At 40.2% G+C, this 16,126-nt stretch overlaps 1 protein-coding gene across 3 annotated transcripts in view; it reads left to right on the top strand.

The window, feature by feature from the left end:
• The window catches only part of LOC133659689 (protein unc-80 homolog), a 117,859-nt gene that overhangs the window by 2,882 nt on the left and 98,851 nt on the right, over positions 1-16,126 (top strand). For 2 of the 3 annotated variants that reach the window (XM_062062293.1, XM_062062301.1), the window contains exons 1-3: positions 8,777-9,221; positions 9,327-9,375; positions 9,599-9,755. In XM_062062293.1, the coding sequence (XP_061918277.1) occupies positions 9,130-9,221; positions 9,327-9,375; positions 9,599-9,755 (298 nt within the window). In that variant the 5' untranslated portion in view covers positions 8,777-9,129. Of the gene's footprint in view, positions 1-8,776; positions 9,222-9,326; positions 9,376-9,598; positions 9,756-16,126 lie in introns of those variants that run through there. The other variant, XM_062062284.1, reaches the window with a different exon arrangement.

Raw genomic sequence — 16,126 nt, 5'->3', positions numbered from 1 at the left:
TGCCCCTCCCTCACGAATGCTGCTGCGTGCGCACACTTTCACAATTTGTTTTGTTTTTAACCCCTTCTTAACCCTGAACGTACATTAAAAATACATGCAACCCTAACTCAAAATGCCGGACATTTGAGGCATTTAAGAAACTCCGCTCGGACAGCCCCGCGGAAAAGAGGACATGTCCGGTGAAAAGAGGATGTATGGTCAGTCTACTTAAGCAGCTGTAATAATTGTAAATTAACATTTTGGCCCTAGTGTGTGAATGTGAATGTTGTCTGTTTATCTGTGTTGGCCCTGCGATGCAGGCCTGGCCCTAACCAATCTGCCGCCCTAGGCAAGATTTTAGGTGGCGCCCCCCACATCGGCAGTGAAGTGTATATACTCGCAAGAAACCGAATAGCTTTGTCTTTGACCTTTTTTTTTTACTTAAAGAAAGCAAATTAACATATTATATGAGAATGTTATGTTATGATTATCTTTAACCGAATCACAACAGTGCTCAAATTAAAAAAACAGCATTCCCTCTCATGTGATATTGCTTAATTAACATTAATGATGTGCACTTTAACAACTAGGCTTACAACTATACCTAATATATAAAGGGGTGGAAAAGTGACTATTACCTGCAGGGCAAACATTAGCTAACCAGAAGGCAATAACAATGTAAACAAAAAACATCTAATACAAATGTCCCTGAGGAATGTAAGGTGGGAGTACTGTAATTACCTAACGTTACATTATTATTTTCCATAACAATTTAGCCCCCTCCACAATATTAACCCGACGTTAAAACAGAACTAGCTATTTATTGATTAGCAATTGCCGAATCATGTAACATTAGCTTAATGCTAAAAAGCCAGGTTACTATCACATTCTGTAACAGACAAATAATTTCATGTAGGCTAACGTTACCTACCTGCTACCTCTTGTCTTTTTCTCGTTTCTCCTCCTCTTCTTTTCTATTTTTTCTTCCCTGGGCACCTGACAGTTTTGGCCGTTTTGACATCTTGTGTTGATTTTTTGATGTGGTGACGTCCAAAAAGAGTCATGATACGGGAATGGGGGGGGAGGCGCACGGGGAGGGGGGGTGTAATGTTGTAACAAATAATATTTCTATTAAATAGGCTTTACTTTGCATTTTAATTAACATGGGATTATTTTTTGTATTTAGAAATAATAGTACCAACTTTTTAATTTATTTTTTTTCTCCAACATTTGTGGCACTGGCGTGGCGCCCCCTGATGGACGGCGCCCTTAGCATTTGCCTATACGGCCTATGCCACGGGCCGGCCCTGCTGCGATGAGGTGGCGACTTGTCCAGGGTGTACCCCGCCTTCCGCCCGATTGTAGCTGAGATAGGCTCCAGCACCCCCTGCGACCCCGGAAGGGATAAGCGGTAGAAAATGGATGGATGGATGGACGTCGTTTTACTTACATTTTTAAAAGCATTCTTCAAACTTTATAAAACCCCAGGGGCCCCCCTGTGTTTAGGTCCTACAACATCCCCACCTAGCCCTCCACTTCGACGTCCCTGAATATAAATATAACGATATCAACGAAAAATCACACAGATAGGCCCGGGACTACCCCACCCTACAGAAAAAACACGAGTGTTTCGGGCCCCGTAATCTGTGGGGTGCCCCATGTTATATACAGTGTCAAATACAGTCGTGCCTTTCCACATTAAACTTCAATTATTGCAACTTGACCGTTTCGCATATCTATTTTTGTGTTTTAAAGCAGTGGTCCCCAACCTTTTTGTAGCTGGGGACCGGTCAACGCTTCAAAATTTGTCCCACGGACCGGGGGGGGGGGGGGGAGATTTTTTTTTTCATTAATAAATACAATCATGTGTGCTTATGGACTGTATCCCTGCAGACTGTATTGAACTATATTGATATATAATGTATATATTGTGTTTTTTATGTTGATTTATTTACAAAATATATATATATATATATATATATATATATATATATATATATATATATATATATATATATTTTATTTATTTATTTATTTATTTAAATTAAATTTCTTGCGCGGCCCGGTACCAATCGGTACCGGTCCGCGGCCCGGTGGTTGGGGACCACTCTTTTAAAGCATACTCCACAACATGTTTGCTGTAAACTAAGCATTTTCCAGCATAATGATTACTAAATGAACTAAAAATATCAATACTACAGTAGATGGGCCACAAGATTAGACCAAACCAATCGGAGCACAAGGTTCAGTATCATGGCCACTGATTGGCTCAGCCTCAGGAAGCTTTACTATATGGGATTAAAAAGTGACTAAAGGGTGTTATTTCATGTTCAGATGGCTCCCATAAAATTATATACAAATATAAAAACTAGGGATGTCCGATAATGGCTTTTTGCCGATATCCGATATTCCGATATTGTCCAACTCTTTAATTACCGATACCGATATCAACCGATACCGATATCAACCGATATATGCAGTCGTGGAATTAACACATTATTATGCCTAATTTGGACAACCATGTATGGTGAAGATGAGGTACTTTTTAAAAATAATAATAAAATAAGATAACTAAATTAAAAAAAATTTTTTGAATAAAAAAGAAAGTAAAACAATATAAAAACAGTTACATAGAAACTAGTATTTAATGAAAATGAGTAACATTAACTGTTAAAGGTTAGTACTATTAGTGGAGCAGCAGCACGCACAATCATGTGTGCTTACGGACTGTATCCCTTGCAGACTGTATTGATATATATTGATATAAATGACCGCCATAACCACAACACCAGGGGGTGCTCCACTAACCACGTTAAACCCAGATTCCGAACTAACAAAGGTCTTAACTCATTCTCTTTCTATGCCACATCAATGTGGAATGCGCTCCCAACAGGTATAAAAGAAAGGGCATCTCTATCCTCCTTCAAAACCGCAATAAAAGTTCACCTCCAGGCAGCTACAACCCTAAACTAACACCCTCCCCGGATTGCTAATAATCAAATGTAAACAATCAAATGCAGATATTTTCTTTTTCTTATGCCTTCTGATCTCTCTCTCTCTCTCTCTCTCTCTCTCTCTATGTCCACTACTTGATGTCCATATCCCCCCCCCCACCCCCCCTCCACACCCCTGATTGTAAATAATGTAAATAATTCAATGTGATTATCTTGTGTGATGACTGTATTATGATGATAGTATATATGATAGTATATATCTGTATCACGAATCAATTTAAGTGGACCCCGACTTAAACAAGTTGAAAAACTTACTCGGGTGTTACCATTTAGTGGTCAATTGTACGGAATATGTACTTCACTGTGCAACCTGCTAATAAAAGTCTCAATCAATCAATCAATCAATCAAAAGGAACCAGAATATTGATAACAGAAAGAAATGGGGGGAGGGAGGTTTTTTTGGGTTGGTGCACTAATTGTAAGTGTATCCTGTGTTTTTTATGTTGATTTAATAAAAAACAACAAAAAAACCCACCAAAAAAACAATACAGATAATAAAAAAAACGATACCGATAATTTCCGATATTACATTTTAACGCATTTATCGGCCGATAAATCGGACATCCCTAATAAAAACATAACGTTTTTTTATGTGTTAGCTATGAAAATATTCGATTTGTAATGAATAAGTGAGTGAGTGAAGTGAATTATTTTTGTATAGCGCTTTTCTCTAGTGACTCAAAGCGCTTTACATAGTGAAACCCAATATCTAAGTTACATTTAAACCAGTGGGGGTGGCACTGGGAGCAGGTGGGTAAAGTGTCTTGCCCAAGGACACAACGGCAGTGACTAGGATGGCCGAAGCGGGAATCGAACCTGGAACCCTCAAGTTGCTGGCACGGCCACTCTACCAACCGAGCCATGCCGCCCCACCTAAGAATAATTCCTAATTTACGGATTCTGTCCGGAACCAATTAAGTACGATAAACGAGAAATTAATGTAAATAAATGACGAGGCATTTCATATTAAATTTGACCTCAAGCGTATTCTATAGCCGCTTCCTGCTCTGTCACTGAGAGTAACATCATGGCAAATGTCTCCCTGTGACAGGTTGGCTTTTGTGGCACATTGCATTAATCATTCTTAAGTAAGGCATTGTTTTAATGATGTAAAAAATTTTTGGGGCTGTCAAAATTAACGAAGAAACTCATGTGATTAACCAAAACATTTTGCAGCACAAACGATTGGGACAAGTTTGGGGGGATTTTGACAAGGTGGGGGGCGGGTTATGAATAATTATACGTTAATAACATCAAATTGTAATAGTTGGACAAAAACATTTTGCAGTTAAAAATCTCCCTAATGAGGTATGGATGACTGCACTTTCATACATTCATAAATATTCAATAAAAAGCAGACACAGGTTAATTCAGTTCAAAGTTAAAGATAAGTTTCATTATTCTACGGTTATGTTACATAAATTCTATCCTGCTGTGTCCCCAACCTGTGACAAATGTAAAGTAGATAATGGTACGTTGTTGCATTTATTTTGGAAGTGTTCAGTCATCGGTACATTTTGGTCAAGGATTTTCTCTTTTTTTTCTTCTGAAGTTTTCCAAAGCCCATTCTTACCTGACAGAGACTTAGCCCTGTTTGGATGTTCAGTGGACTCATGAACTTCTTCCCCTCTACACCCAATCTGCACTCTTAATGGGCACAGTGCTGGCCAAGAAACTCATACTGGCAGACTGGAAGACACCAACTCCTCCAGTCTTTCAAAATTGGCTGCATGGACTTGTTTCAGTTATACATATGGACTCCTGGGGCCCTGTGATGAAATATCTTGACTGCAAAAGTCAATAGACTGGTTTGGTCAGATGCTTAATGTATGATTTTTTGTTATTATTTTCATTTTAATATACACTACCGTTCAAAAGTTTGGGGTCACCCAAACAATTTTGTGGAATAGCCTTCATTTCTAAGAACAAGAATAGACTGTCGAGTTTCAGATGAAAGTTCTCTTATTCTGGCCATTTTGAGCGTTTAATTGACCCCACAAATGTGATGCTCCAGAAACTCAACCTGCTCAAAGGAAGGTCAGTTTTGTAGCTTCTGTAACGAGCTAAACTGTTTTCAGATGTGTGAACATGATTGCACAAGGGTTTCCTAATCATCAATTAGCCTTCTGAGCCAATGAGCAAACACATTGTACCATTAGAACACTGGAGTGATAGTTGCTGGAAATGGGCCTCTATACACCTATGTAGATATTGCACCAAAAACCAGACATTTGCAGCTAGAATAGTCATTTACCACATTAGAGTGTATTTCTTTAAAGTTAAGACTAGTTCAAAGTTATCTTCATTGAAAAGTACAGTGCGTTTCCTTCAAAAATAAGGACATTTCAATGTGACCCCAAACTTTTGAACGGTAGTGTATATATTTTTTTATTTTCATTTAGGATTTTCTCTAGTTCATGTAAGCTTTTCTCAATGGATGTGTGAATGTGTGGGAGTGGGGAGGATTGTTTTGTTTTTGTTTGGCTTTATTTGCTTTGTCTTATCATCATCGGCGGTCACTCGAAGCGAGTATGACGATCCTCCTGGTAGGGGGGTATCCCTTTATGGAGGATGCCTGTGCGTGACTTTGTTTAACGTGGGGAGACTGGTGCACAGACAGTCACCACACGATCCTTGACAGGTCAGGGTCAGGGTCCAGTGGCATGGAGTCCAAGACTTTTCTGCTGCAGCCTTCATCCGCCATCCCAGCCGTTGTGACGCTCCATAGGGTTAACAATCATCCTCCGCCTGTTCCACCGTTGAGGTCTTGGGTTGTTATTTCCCCATAACTGGGCCCACATGGATGTGGGGGTGCCTTCTTGTGGTAACTCTTACATCTACCTTCTTCCACCTGCTCCGCCGTTGAGGTCTTCACCGTATCCCTGGCTAGGGGGCAGTCAGGTACTAGGCCTTTGCCAAGGGCCACCTGGGGTAACAGTAGTAAAGGGGTTAAGCTCCTAGTGCCCCAAGACCCCATAGAGGAGCCTCCACTGCCGGATGCACTTTAACGTCATGCCCAGGACTTGTACGGACTTGTACTTGTCTTGTACGGAGCCCCTAAAGGGACATGGAGGGAGAAAAATGTTTTCGCAAAAGGTTTTTTTCCCATGTCAGTGAACCGGAAGTGAAACAGACAAAGCGATGGAGGAGCCTACCCATCATCCGTGGGAGACGTTTATTGATTTCTATTTTAGTATTGGCCTAACATATAAAGACATCAAATCCGTTCTTGCACGTAGACATGGCTTTGACATAAGTGAGAGACATCTGAAAAGAATACTCAGGGCGAGGGGGCTTTCTCGTCGTAGCACAGATGATGGGTAGGCTCCCACTCCTCCATCGCTGTTTCACTTCCGGTTCACTGACATAGGAAAAAAACTTTTGCAAGATCTCGCAAAAAGTATTGGGAGATTTCACAAAAAGTATTGCGAGACATCGCAAAGGGTAATGCGAAACATCGCAAAGGGTATTGCGAGATTTCGCAAAGGGTATTGCGAGATTTCGCAAAGGGTATTGCGAGATCTCGCAAAAGGTATTGCGAGATCTCGCAAAAGGGTATTGCGAGATCTCGCAAAAGGGTATCGCGAGATCTCGCAAAAGGTATCGCGACATCTCGCAAAAGGTATCGCGACATCTCACAAAAGGTATCGCGACATCTCGCAAAAGGTATCGCGAGATCTCGCTAAAGGTATCGCGAGATCTCGCTAAAGGTATCGCGAGATCTCGCTAAAGGTATCGCTAGATCTCGCTAAAGGTATCGCGAGATCTCGCTAAAGGTATCGCTAGATCTCGCTAAAGGTATCGCGAGATCTCGCAAAAGGTATCGCGAGATCTCGCTAAAGGTATCGCGAGATCTCGCTAAAGGTATCGCGAGATCTCGCTAAAGGTATCGCGACATCTCGCAAAAGGGTATCCCGAGATCTCGCAAAAGGGTATCGCGAGATCTCGCAAAAGGGTATCGCGAAATCTCGCAAAAGGTATCGCGACATCTCGCAAAAGGTGACGCGAGATCTCGCTAATGGTATCGCGAGATCTCGCTAAAGGTATGGCGAGATCTCGCCAAAAGTATGGCGAGATCGCGCCGAAAGGTATTGCGAGATCTCGCCGAAAGGTATCGCGAGATCTCGCCGAAAGGTATCGCGAGATCTCGCCGAAAGGTATCGCGAGATCTCGCCGAAAGGTATCGCGAGATCTCGCCAAAAGTATGGTGAGATCTCGCAAAAAGTATGGCGAGATCTCGCCGAAAGGTATCGCGAGATCTCGCCAAAAGTATGGTGAGATCTCGCCAAAAGTATGGCGAGATTTCGCCAAAATTATGGCGAGATCTCGCCAAAAGTATGGCGAGATCTCGTCAAAAGGTATCGCGAGATCTCGCCAAAAGGTATCGCGAGATCTCGCCAAAAGGTATCGCGAGATCTCGCAAAAGCTAGGCGAGATCTCGCAAAAAGTATGGCGAGATCTCGCCAAAAGTATGGCGAGATCTCGCCAAAAGTATGGCGAGATCTCGCCAAAAGTATGGCGAGATCTCGCCAAAAGGTATCGTGAGATCTCGCCGAAAGGTATCGTGAGATCTCGCCGAAAGGTATCGCTAGATCTCGCTAAAGGTATCGCGAGATCTCGCAAAAGGTATCGCGAGATCTCGCTAAAGGTATCGCGAGATCTCGCTAAAGGTATCGCGAGATCTCGCTAAAGGTATCGCGACATCTCGCAAAAGGGTATCGCGAGATCTCGCAAAAGGGTATCGCGAGATCTCGCAAAAGGGTATCGCGAAATCTCGCAAAAGGTATCGCGACATCTCGCAAAAGGTGACGCGAGATCTCGCTAATGGTATCGCGAGATCTCGCTAAAGGTATGGCGAGATCTCGCCAAAAGTATGGCGAGATCGCGCCGAAAGGTATTGCGAGATCTCGCCGAAAGGTATCGCGAGATCTCGCCGAAAGGTATCGCGAGATCTCGCCGAAAGGTATCGCGAGATCTCGCCAAAAGTATGGTGAGATCTCGCAAAAAGTATGGCGAGATCTCGCCAAAAGTATGGCGAGATCTCGCCAAAAGTATGGCGAGATTTCGCCAAAATTATGGCGAGATCTCGTCAAAAGGTATCGCGAGATCTCGCCAAAAGTATGGCGAGATCTCGCCAAAAGTATGGCGAGATCTCGCCAAAAGGTATCGCGAGATCTCGCCAAAAGGTATCGCGAGATCTCGCCAAAAGGTATCGCGAGATCTCGCCAAAAGGTATCGCGAGATCTCGCAAAAAGTATGGCGAGATCTCGCAAAAAGTATGGCGAGATCTCGCCAAAAGTATGGCGAGATCTCGCCGAAAGGTATCGCGAGATCTCGCCGAAAGGTATCGCGAGATCTCGCAAAAGCTATCGCGAGATCTCGCAAAAAGGTATCGCGACATCTCGCAAAAGGTATCGCGAGATCTCGCAAAAAGGTATCGCGACATCTCGCAAAAGGTATCGCGAGATCTCGCAATCTCCATTTCCCTTTAGGGGCTCCGTAGTCTTGTGTGTTTTGTTTTTCCTCTGTTATATGTCTTGGCTGCGGTGTTATTTTTGGAAAATAATTAATATAAATAAAAAATCCTTTGACATAAATAAAATGGTGTACAAATGTGTAATTGGGGGGGGGGGGGGGGTGAAATAAAATGATGTTTAGGGCCCGGCAGACAACTGAAAAATGTCGACCTCATCGCGCTGGAATCGATCCGATGCTACGATTTAGTGTCGATACAGGCACCTCTCGTGTCCACGCCCCCTTTTTATCCCTCCAGTCCACCTGGGCTGTCTGGCAACCTGTTGGAGTTCCCGGCGATTATCGATGCAATTTTCGACGTGACGCTTTCCGCTGCGCCAAACCCAAGGTCGACATCTGCCGCAGCCGCGCACACACACGCGCCTTTTTCGGCGAGGCTTCTTCTTCTTCTTCCCGCTGTCGCTCTTCAGCGCTGACGGGTGCGGAAATCACAAATCAGCTTCTCCTCCTCCTCCTCCTCCTCCTCCTCCTCCCTCCTTCCCGCCACAGCGACACTTGCAGCCATTTTACGCAGGACGAGTCCAATCATGTCGTGAGGGAAAAAGCTCGCCGCTCACCTGCGCCAACAACCGGTGGTCGAGCAGGGAGGTCCGCGGCCGACATGGTGAAGCGGAAGAGCGTGGACGACAACGAGCCCGAGTGCGGGAAAGGAATTCCGTTCCCCATCCAGACCTTCCTGTGGCGGCAGACCAGGTTAGCGGATAACAGGTGTTCCATGTTGTGTCGACCACAACGACGGTGACGTCACCGCCAGATGTACTTTCATTCCTCATTATTTACTTGTGTGTTCATTTCCAGTGCATTTCTGCGCCCGAAGCTGGGGAAACAATATGAAGCATCATGCGTGGTGAGTCATTCTAACATTGGGCGGATAATCTGCTTTTGTCAAGTGCACTCTTCATTTTACATTTAGCAAATTAGTTTTGCCTCCATAAGTCATATCCATAATGAGTCCTCCATGGCCAGATCCCCTCTGGATGTGCACAGAGCTGCCACTGTGTTCTCCCACTGAAAGAGGCTTTGGTTCCTGTCTCATGTGTGCTCTCTGCTTCTTCTGGCTGCCTCTCCAGTCCTTTGAGCGAGTGCTGGTGGAGAATAAGCTGCACGGCTTGTCGCCCGCCCTGTCGGAAGCCATCCAGAGCATCTCTCGCTGGGAGCTGGTCCAGGCTGCCTTGCCTCACGTCCTCCACTGCACCTCCATCTTGCTCTCCAACAGGAACAGACTGGGTAAGGAGACACCTGTGTGAAGTTGGTCTCCCTTATCATTGCAATTAGCAATATAACACTGTTTGTGCTACGTTTGTGCCACAAAATGTTTTTGTCTGTTATGGTTTTCATGTTATTAGCGTATACATCATTCATAATCAGCCCCGTAACATCAAAACTATAATAGTTGGACAAAAACATTTTGCAGCACAAACGATTGGGGATATTTTGACAAGGTGGCGGGCGGATTATGAGCAATTAAACGTTTAAAACATCCAAACTATAATAGTTGGACAAAAACATTTTGCAGCACAAACGATTGGAACAGGTTTGGGAAGATTTTGACAAGGTGGGGGGTGGGTTATGAATAATTATGTTATGATCCGTTCCCCAGATCGTAGTTTATTTACGTTTTATGTCTCTTGTTGGCTTGTAACGTGAACAAACTATGATCATAACAAATTAAACGTTAAAAACATCAGAGCTATAATAGTTGGACAAAAACATTTTGCAGCACAAATGTAGCAAAAACGAATGGGACAAGTTTGGGGAGATTTTGACAAGGTGGGGGGCGGGTTGTGAATAATTAAACGTTAAAAACATCAAAACTATAATAGTTGAACCAACTTATTTTGCAGCACAAACGATTAGGACAAGTTTGGGGAGATTTTGACAAGGTGGGGGCGGGTTATTAATAATTAAACGTTAAAAACATCAAAGCTATAATAGTTGGACAAAAACATTTTGCAGCACAAATGTAGCAAAAACGAATGGGCCAAGTTTGGGGAGATTTTGACAAGGTGGGGGCGGGTTATGAATAATTAAACATTAACAACATCAAATCTATAATAGTTGGACAAAAACATTTTGCAGCACAAACAAATGGGACAAGTTTGGGGAGATTTTGACAAAGTGGGGGGTGGGTTATGAATAATAAAAACAATAAAACTAATAGTTTGACAAAAACATTTTGCAGCACAAATATAGCACAAACGGGGAGATTTTGATAAGGTGGGGGTTGGGTTATGAATAATTATGTTATGATCCGTTCCCCGGATCGTAGTTTATTTACCTTTTATGTCTCTTGTTGGCTTAAAACGTGAACAAACTATGATCATAACATATTAAACCTTAAAAACATCAAAACTATAATAGTTGGACAAAAACATTTTGCAGCACAAATGTAGCAAAAACGAATGGGACAAGTTTGGGGAGATTTTGACAAGGTGGGGGCGGGTTATGAATAATTAAACGTTAAAAACATCAAAACTATAATAATTGGACAACATTTTGCAGCACAAATGTAGCACAAACGATTGGGACACATTTGGGGAGATTTTGACAAGGTTGAGGGCGGGTTATGAATAATTAAACGTTAAAAACATTAAAACTATAACAGTTGGACAAAAACATCTTGCAAGCACAAATGTAGCACAAACGATTGTGACACGTTTGGAGAGATTTTGACAAGGTGGGGGTCGGGTTATGAAAAATTAAACGTTAACATCAAAACTATAATAGTTGGACGAAAACATTTTGCAGCACAAACGATTGGAACAAGTTTGGGGAGATTTTGACAAGGTGGCGGGCGGGTTATGAATAATTAAATGTTAAAAACATCAAGATTATAATAGTTGGACAAAAACATTTTGCAGCACAAAAGATTAGGACAAGTTTGGGGAGATTTTGACAAGGTGGGGGGCGGGTTATGAATAATTAAACGTTAAAAACATCAAAACTATAATAGTTGGACAAAAACATTTTGCAGCACAAATGTAGCACAAACGAATGGGACAAATTTGGGGAGATTTTGACAAAGTGGGGGGTGGGTTATAAATAATAAAAACAATAAAACTAATAGTTTGACAAAAACATTTTGCAGCACAAATATAGCAAAAACGGGGAGATTTTGACAAGGTGGGGGGTGGGTTATGAGTAATTATGTTATGATCCGTTCCCCGGATCATAGTTTGTTTACGTTTTATGTCTCTTGTTGGCTTAAAATGTGAACAAACTATGATCATAACATATTAAACCTTAAAAACATCAAAACTATAATAGTTGGACAAAAACATTTTGCAGCACAAATGTATCAAAAATGATTGGGACAAGTTTGGGGAGATTTTGACAAGGTGGGGGGTGGGTTATGAATAATTAAATGATAAAAACATAAAAACTATAATAGTTGGACTAAAATATTTTGCAGCACAAATGTAGCACAAACGATTGGGAGACATTTGGGGAGATTTTAACAAGGTGGGGGGCGGGTTATGAATAATTAAACGTTAAAAACATCAAAACTATAATAGTTGGACAAAAACATTTTGCAGCACAAATGTAGCACAAACGGTTAGGACAAGCTTGGGGAGATTTTGACAAGGTGGGGGGCGGGTTATGAAAAATTAAACGTTAAAAACATCAAAACTATAATAGTTGGACAAAAACATTTTGCAGCACAAACAAATGGGACAAGTTTGGGGAGATTTTGACAAAGTGGGGGGTGGGTTATGAATAATAAAAACAATAAAACTAATAGTTTGACAAAAACATTTTGCAGCACAAATATAGCACAAACGGGGAGATTTTGATAAGGTGGGGGGTGGGTTATGAATAATTATGTTATGATCCGTTCCCCAGATCGTAGTTTATTTACCTTTTATGTCTCTTGTTGGCTTATAACGTGAACAAACTATGATCATAACAAATTAAACGTTAAAAACATCAAAACCATAATAGTTGGACAAAAACATTTTGCAGCACAAATGTAGCACAAACGATTAGGACACATTTGGGGAGATTTTGACAAGGTGGGGGGCGGGTTATGAATAATTAAACATTAAAAACATCAAAACTATAATAATTGGACAAAAACATTTTGCAGCACAAATGTAGCACAAACGATTGGGACACATTTGGGGAGATTTTGACAAGGTGGGGGGCGAGTTATGAATAATTAAACGTTAAAAACATCAAAACTATAATAGTTGAACCAACTTATTTTGTAGCACAAACGATTAGGACAAGTTTGGGGAGATTTTGACAAGGTGGGGGGCGGGTTATGAATAATTAAATGATAAAAACTATAATAGTTGGACATAAACATTTTGCAGCACAAACGATTGGGACACATTTGGGGAGATTTTGACAAGGTGGGGGCGGGTTATGAATAATTAAACGTTAAAAACATAAAAACTACAATAGTTGAACCAACTTATTTTGCAGTATAAATGTAGCACAAACGATTGGGAAAAGTTTGGGGAGATTTTGACAAGGTGGGGTGCGGGTTATGAAAAATTAAATGTTAAAAACATTAAAACTATAATAGTTGGACAAAAACATCTTGCAAATGTAGCACAAACGATTGGGACACGTTTCGGGAGATTTTGACAAGGCGGGGGTGGGTTATGAATAATTATACGTTAATAAAGTTAAAGTTCCAATGATTGTCACACACACTAAGTGTGGTGAAATGTGTCCTCTGCATTTGACCCATCCCCTTAATCACCCCCTGGGAGGTGAGGGGAGCAGTGGGCAGCAGCGGTGCTGCGCCCAGGAATCATTTTTTGGTGATTTAACCCCCAATTCCAACCCTTGATGCTGAGTGCCAAGCAGGGAGGTAATGGGTCCCATTTTTATAGTCTTTGGTATGACTCGGCCGGGGTTTGAACTCACAAACTACCGATCAACATAAAAATTATAATAATTGGACATTTTGCAGCACAAACGATTGGGACACGTTTGGGGAGATTTTGACAAGGTGGGGGGCGGGTTATGAATAATTAAACGTTAAAAACATCAAACTATAATAGTTGGACAAAAACATTTTGCAGCACAAACAATTGGAACAAGTTTGGGGAGATTTTGACAAGGTGGGGGGCAGGTTATGAATCATTACACATTAACAACCTAAACTATAATAGTTGGACAAAAACATTTTGCAGCACAAACAATTGGAACAAGTTTGGGGAGATTTTGACAAGGTGGGGGGCGGGTTATGAATAATTAAATGTTAAAAACATCAAGATTATAATAGTTGGACAAAAACATTTTGCAGCACAAATGTAGCACAAACGATAAGAACAAGTTTGAGGAGATTTTAACAAGGTTGGGAGCTGGATATGAATCATAAAACGTTAACAAATATTAAATATTCATAACATAAAAACTACAATATCCATTCATCCTTACATTTTCTATGGCTTGTCCCTTTCAGGGTCGCGGAAAAACTATAATAATTAGACAAAACATTTTTATTGCACAAAAGAATGGGTCAAATTTGGGGAGGTTTTTACGTGTTTGGGGGTCTGGCTATGGATAGTAACATTTCAATACAATAAAAACTATAATATTTAGACAAAATGATTTAGCAGCATTACATAGCACAAATGAATGGGACACGTTTGGGTAGATTTTGACAAGGTTTGGGGGCTGGTTATAAATAATAATATGTTAATACCATAAAAACTATAATAGACAAAACAAAATTGCAGCACAAATGTAGCACAAACAAATGAGACAAGTTTGGGGGGGACTGGTTATGAATAATAACGCGTTCATAACATAAAAACTAAACAAAGGTTAACATAAAAACTATAATAGTTAGACAAAACATTTTTGCAGCACAGACAAATGGGACATGTTTGGGTAGCTTTTCACAAGGTGGAGGGCTGGTTATGAATAATTGAACGTTAATACAATTTAAACTATAATAATTAGACAACACATTTTGCAGCACAAATGTAGCACAAACGATTGGGACAAGTTTGAGGAGATTTCGACAAGGTGGGGGGCGGGTTATAAATCATAAAACGTTAATAACATAAAAAATATAAAATGTTAATAGCATAAACACTATAATAGTTTGACAAAACATTTTTATAGCACAAATGAATGGGACAAGTTTGGGGCGGTTTTGACATGGTTGGGGGTCTGGTTAGGAATAATAATATCTTAATAAAATAAAAACTATAATAGTTATAAAAAAACATTCTTTAGCACAAATGAATGGGACAAGTTGGGGGAGGTTTTGACAAGGTGGGGAGGCTGGTTATGAATAATAAATTGTTAATAACATAAAAACTGTAAAACATACATTACATAGAAACTAATAGACAAAAAAATTGCATCACAAACCAGCACAAACAAATGGAACGAGTTTGGGGAGATTTTGACAAGGTGGGGGGCCGAATGACATCACTAGTCACAAAATGTGTTTTAGAATAACGTAATGGCACAAACAAAACATTTTACAACACAAACGTAGCACAAACGAATGGCAGTGTTATTTTAATATTTTTTGCAAAGAATAGGGGGGCCAACTTCACACAGGTTAAGAGGGCACAATCCAACACTGCTTGCACGACAGGTCAGAATTTAAAGTAGACATATTGTTTAGGCTATCAAACATGAACACAAATAATGTGGATTGTTCCATCACTGTTATTAGTTGATTTAAAATATTAAACTAATAATGTTTTTTTTGGTAGCCCCATTTCAGTCTTTAATATTATTTATGTATTATTATTATTATTAGATCCCTGAAGGGCCCCCACCCAACGCTCAGTATGTTTACATGCACTAAAAACTAATTATTGGCTAATTTGTTTAAAGCTATGTTTTTAAAACACATGCAAGAAAGTTTTTGCATGCAGCTTGTAATAATTGTAAATACCTTGTCATTATTCACTTGAATAATTTATTTACTTAATTTATTTCATCCATCCATTCCTTTTCTAGATAATCTTACTTATCTCACCATGTGAAATATAACATACTTCACTCATTATTATTTATTTATTTGTTTTGTTATTACTTGTGGAGAATATTGTGAATAAATTGAGAACAGGAAGTGAACAAAGGTTTTAGCAACTGCTATGTAAAGGAAAAGGGGTCGGATTAAATAAGCTCTGATTCTTCCTACTCCTTTTAACATGTTGAATAGAGAAACTGGAAATTGTGATGTATCATGTTGTATGCATGCATGTTCATAATAAACACAAATCAACTCAACTCAATATGATTATAAATCAATCGATCAAGTTTCCCTTTGCTCCCTGCCATTATTCACTTGAAAATAATTATAAACCAATCAAATTTCCCTTCACTTTCATTCATTCATTTTTCATTTATTCATTTATTTCAGGCAATGACATAAACAAAAAGTACAAGGTTGACAACATGTAATAATATAAATTAATATAATGCAATACTTTATAGTGTAAAGTAGAGATTAGCTGATCTATGTAGGTTATCATCAGTAGATAATGATAACAAATCATCTTTTTTATTATAATAATAATTATTAAGGAATCCCTCCATCTTTACAGGCTGGTTTGTTGGCTTTTTTGGACACCTATTGAGTAACAAAATAGATAATACTTAGTGACTGGCAA

This window comes from Entelurus aequoreus, linkage group LG01, assembly GCF_033978785.1.
Source record: "Entelurus aequoreus isolate RoL-2023_Sb linkage group LG01, RoL_Eaeq_v1.1, whole genome shotgun sequence".
Lineage (NCBI taxonomy): Eukaryota > Metazoa > Chordata > Actinopteri > Syngnathiformes > Syngnathidae > Entelurus > Entelurus aequoreus.
The sequence above is the reverse complement of the archived record's forward strand: the minus strand, read 5'-3'. Positions and strand labels throughout refer to the sequence as shown.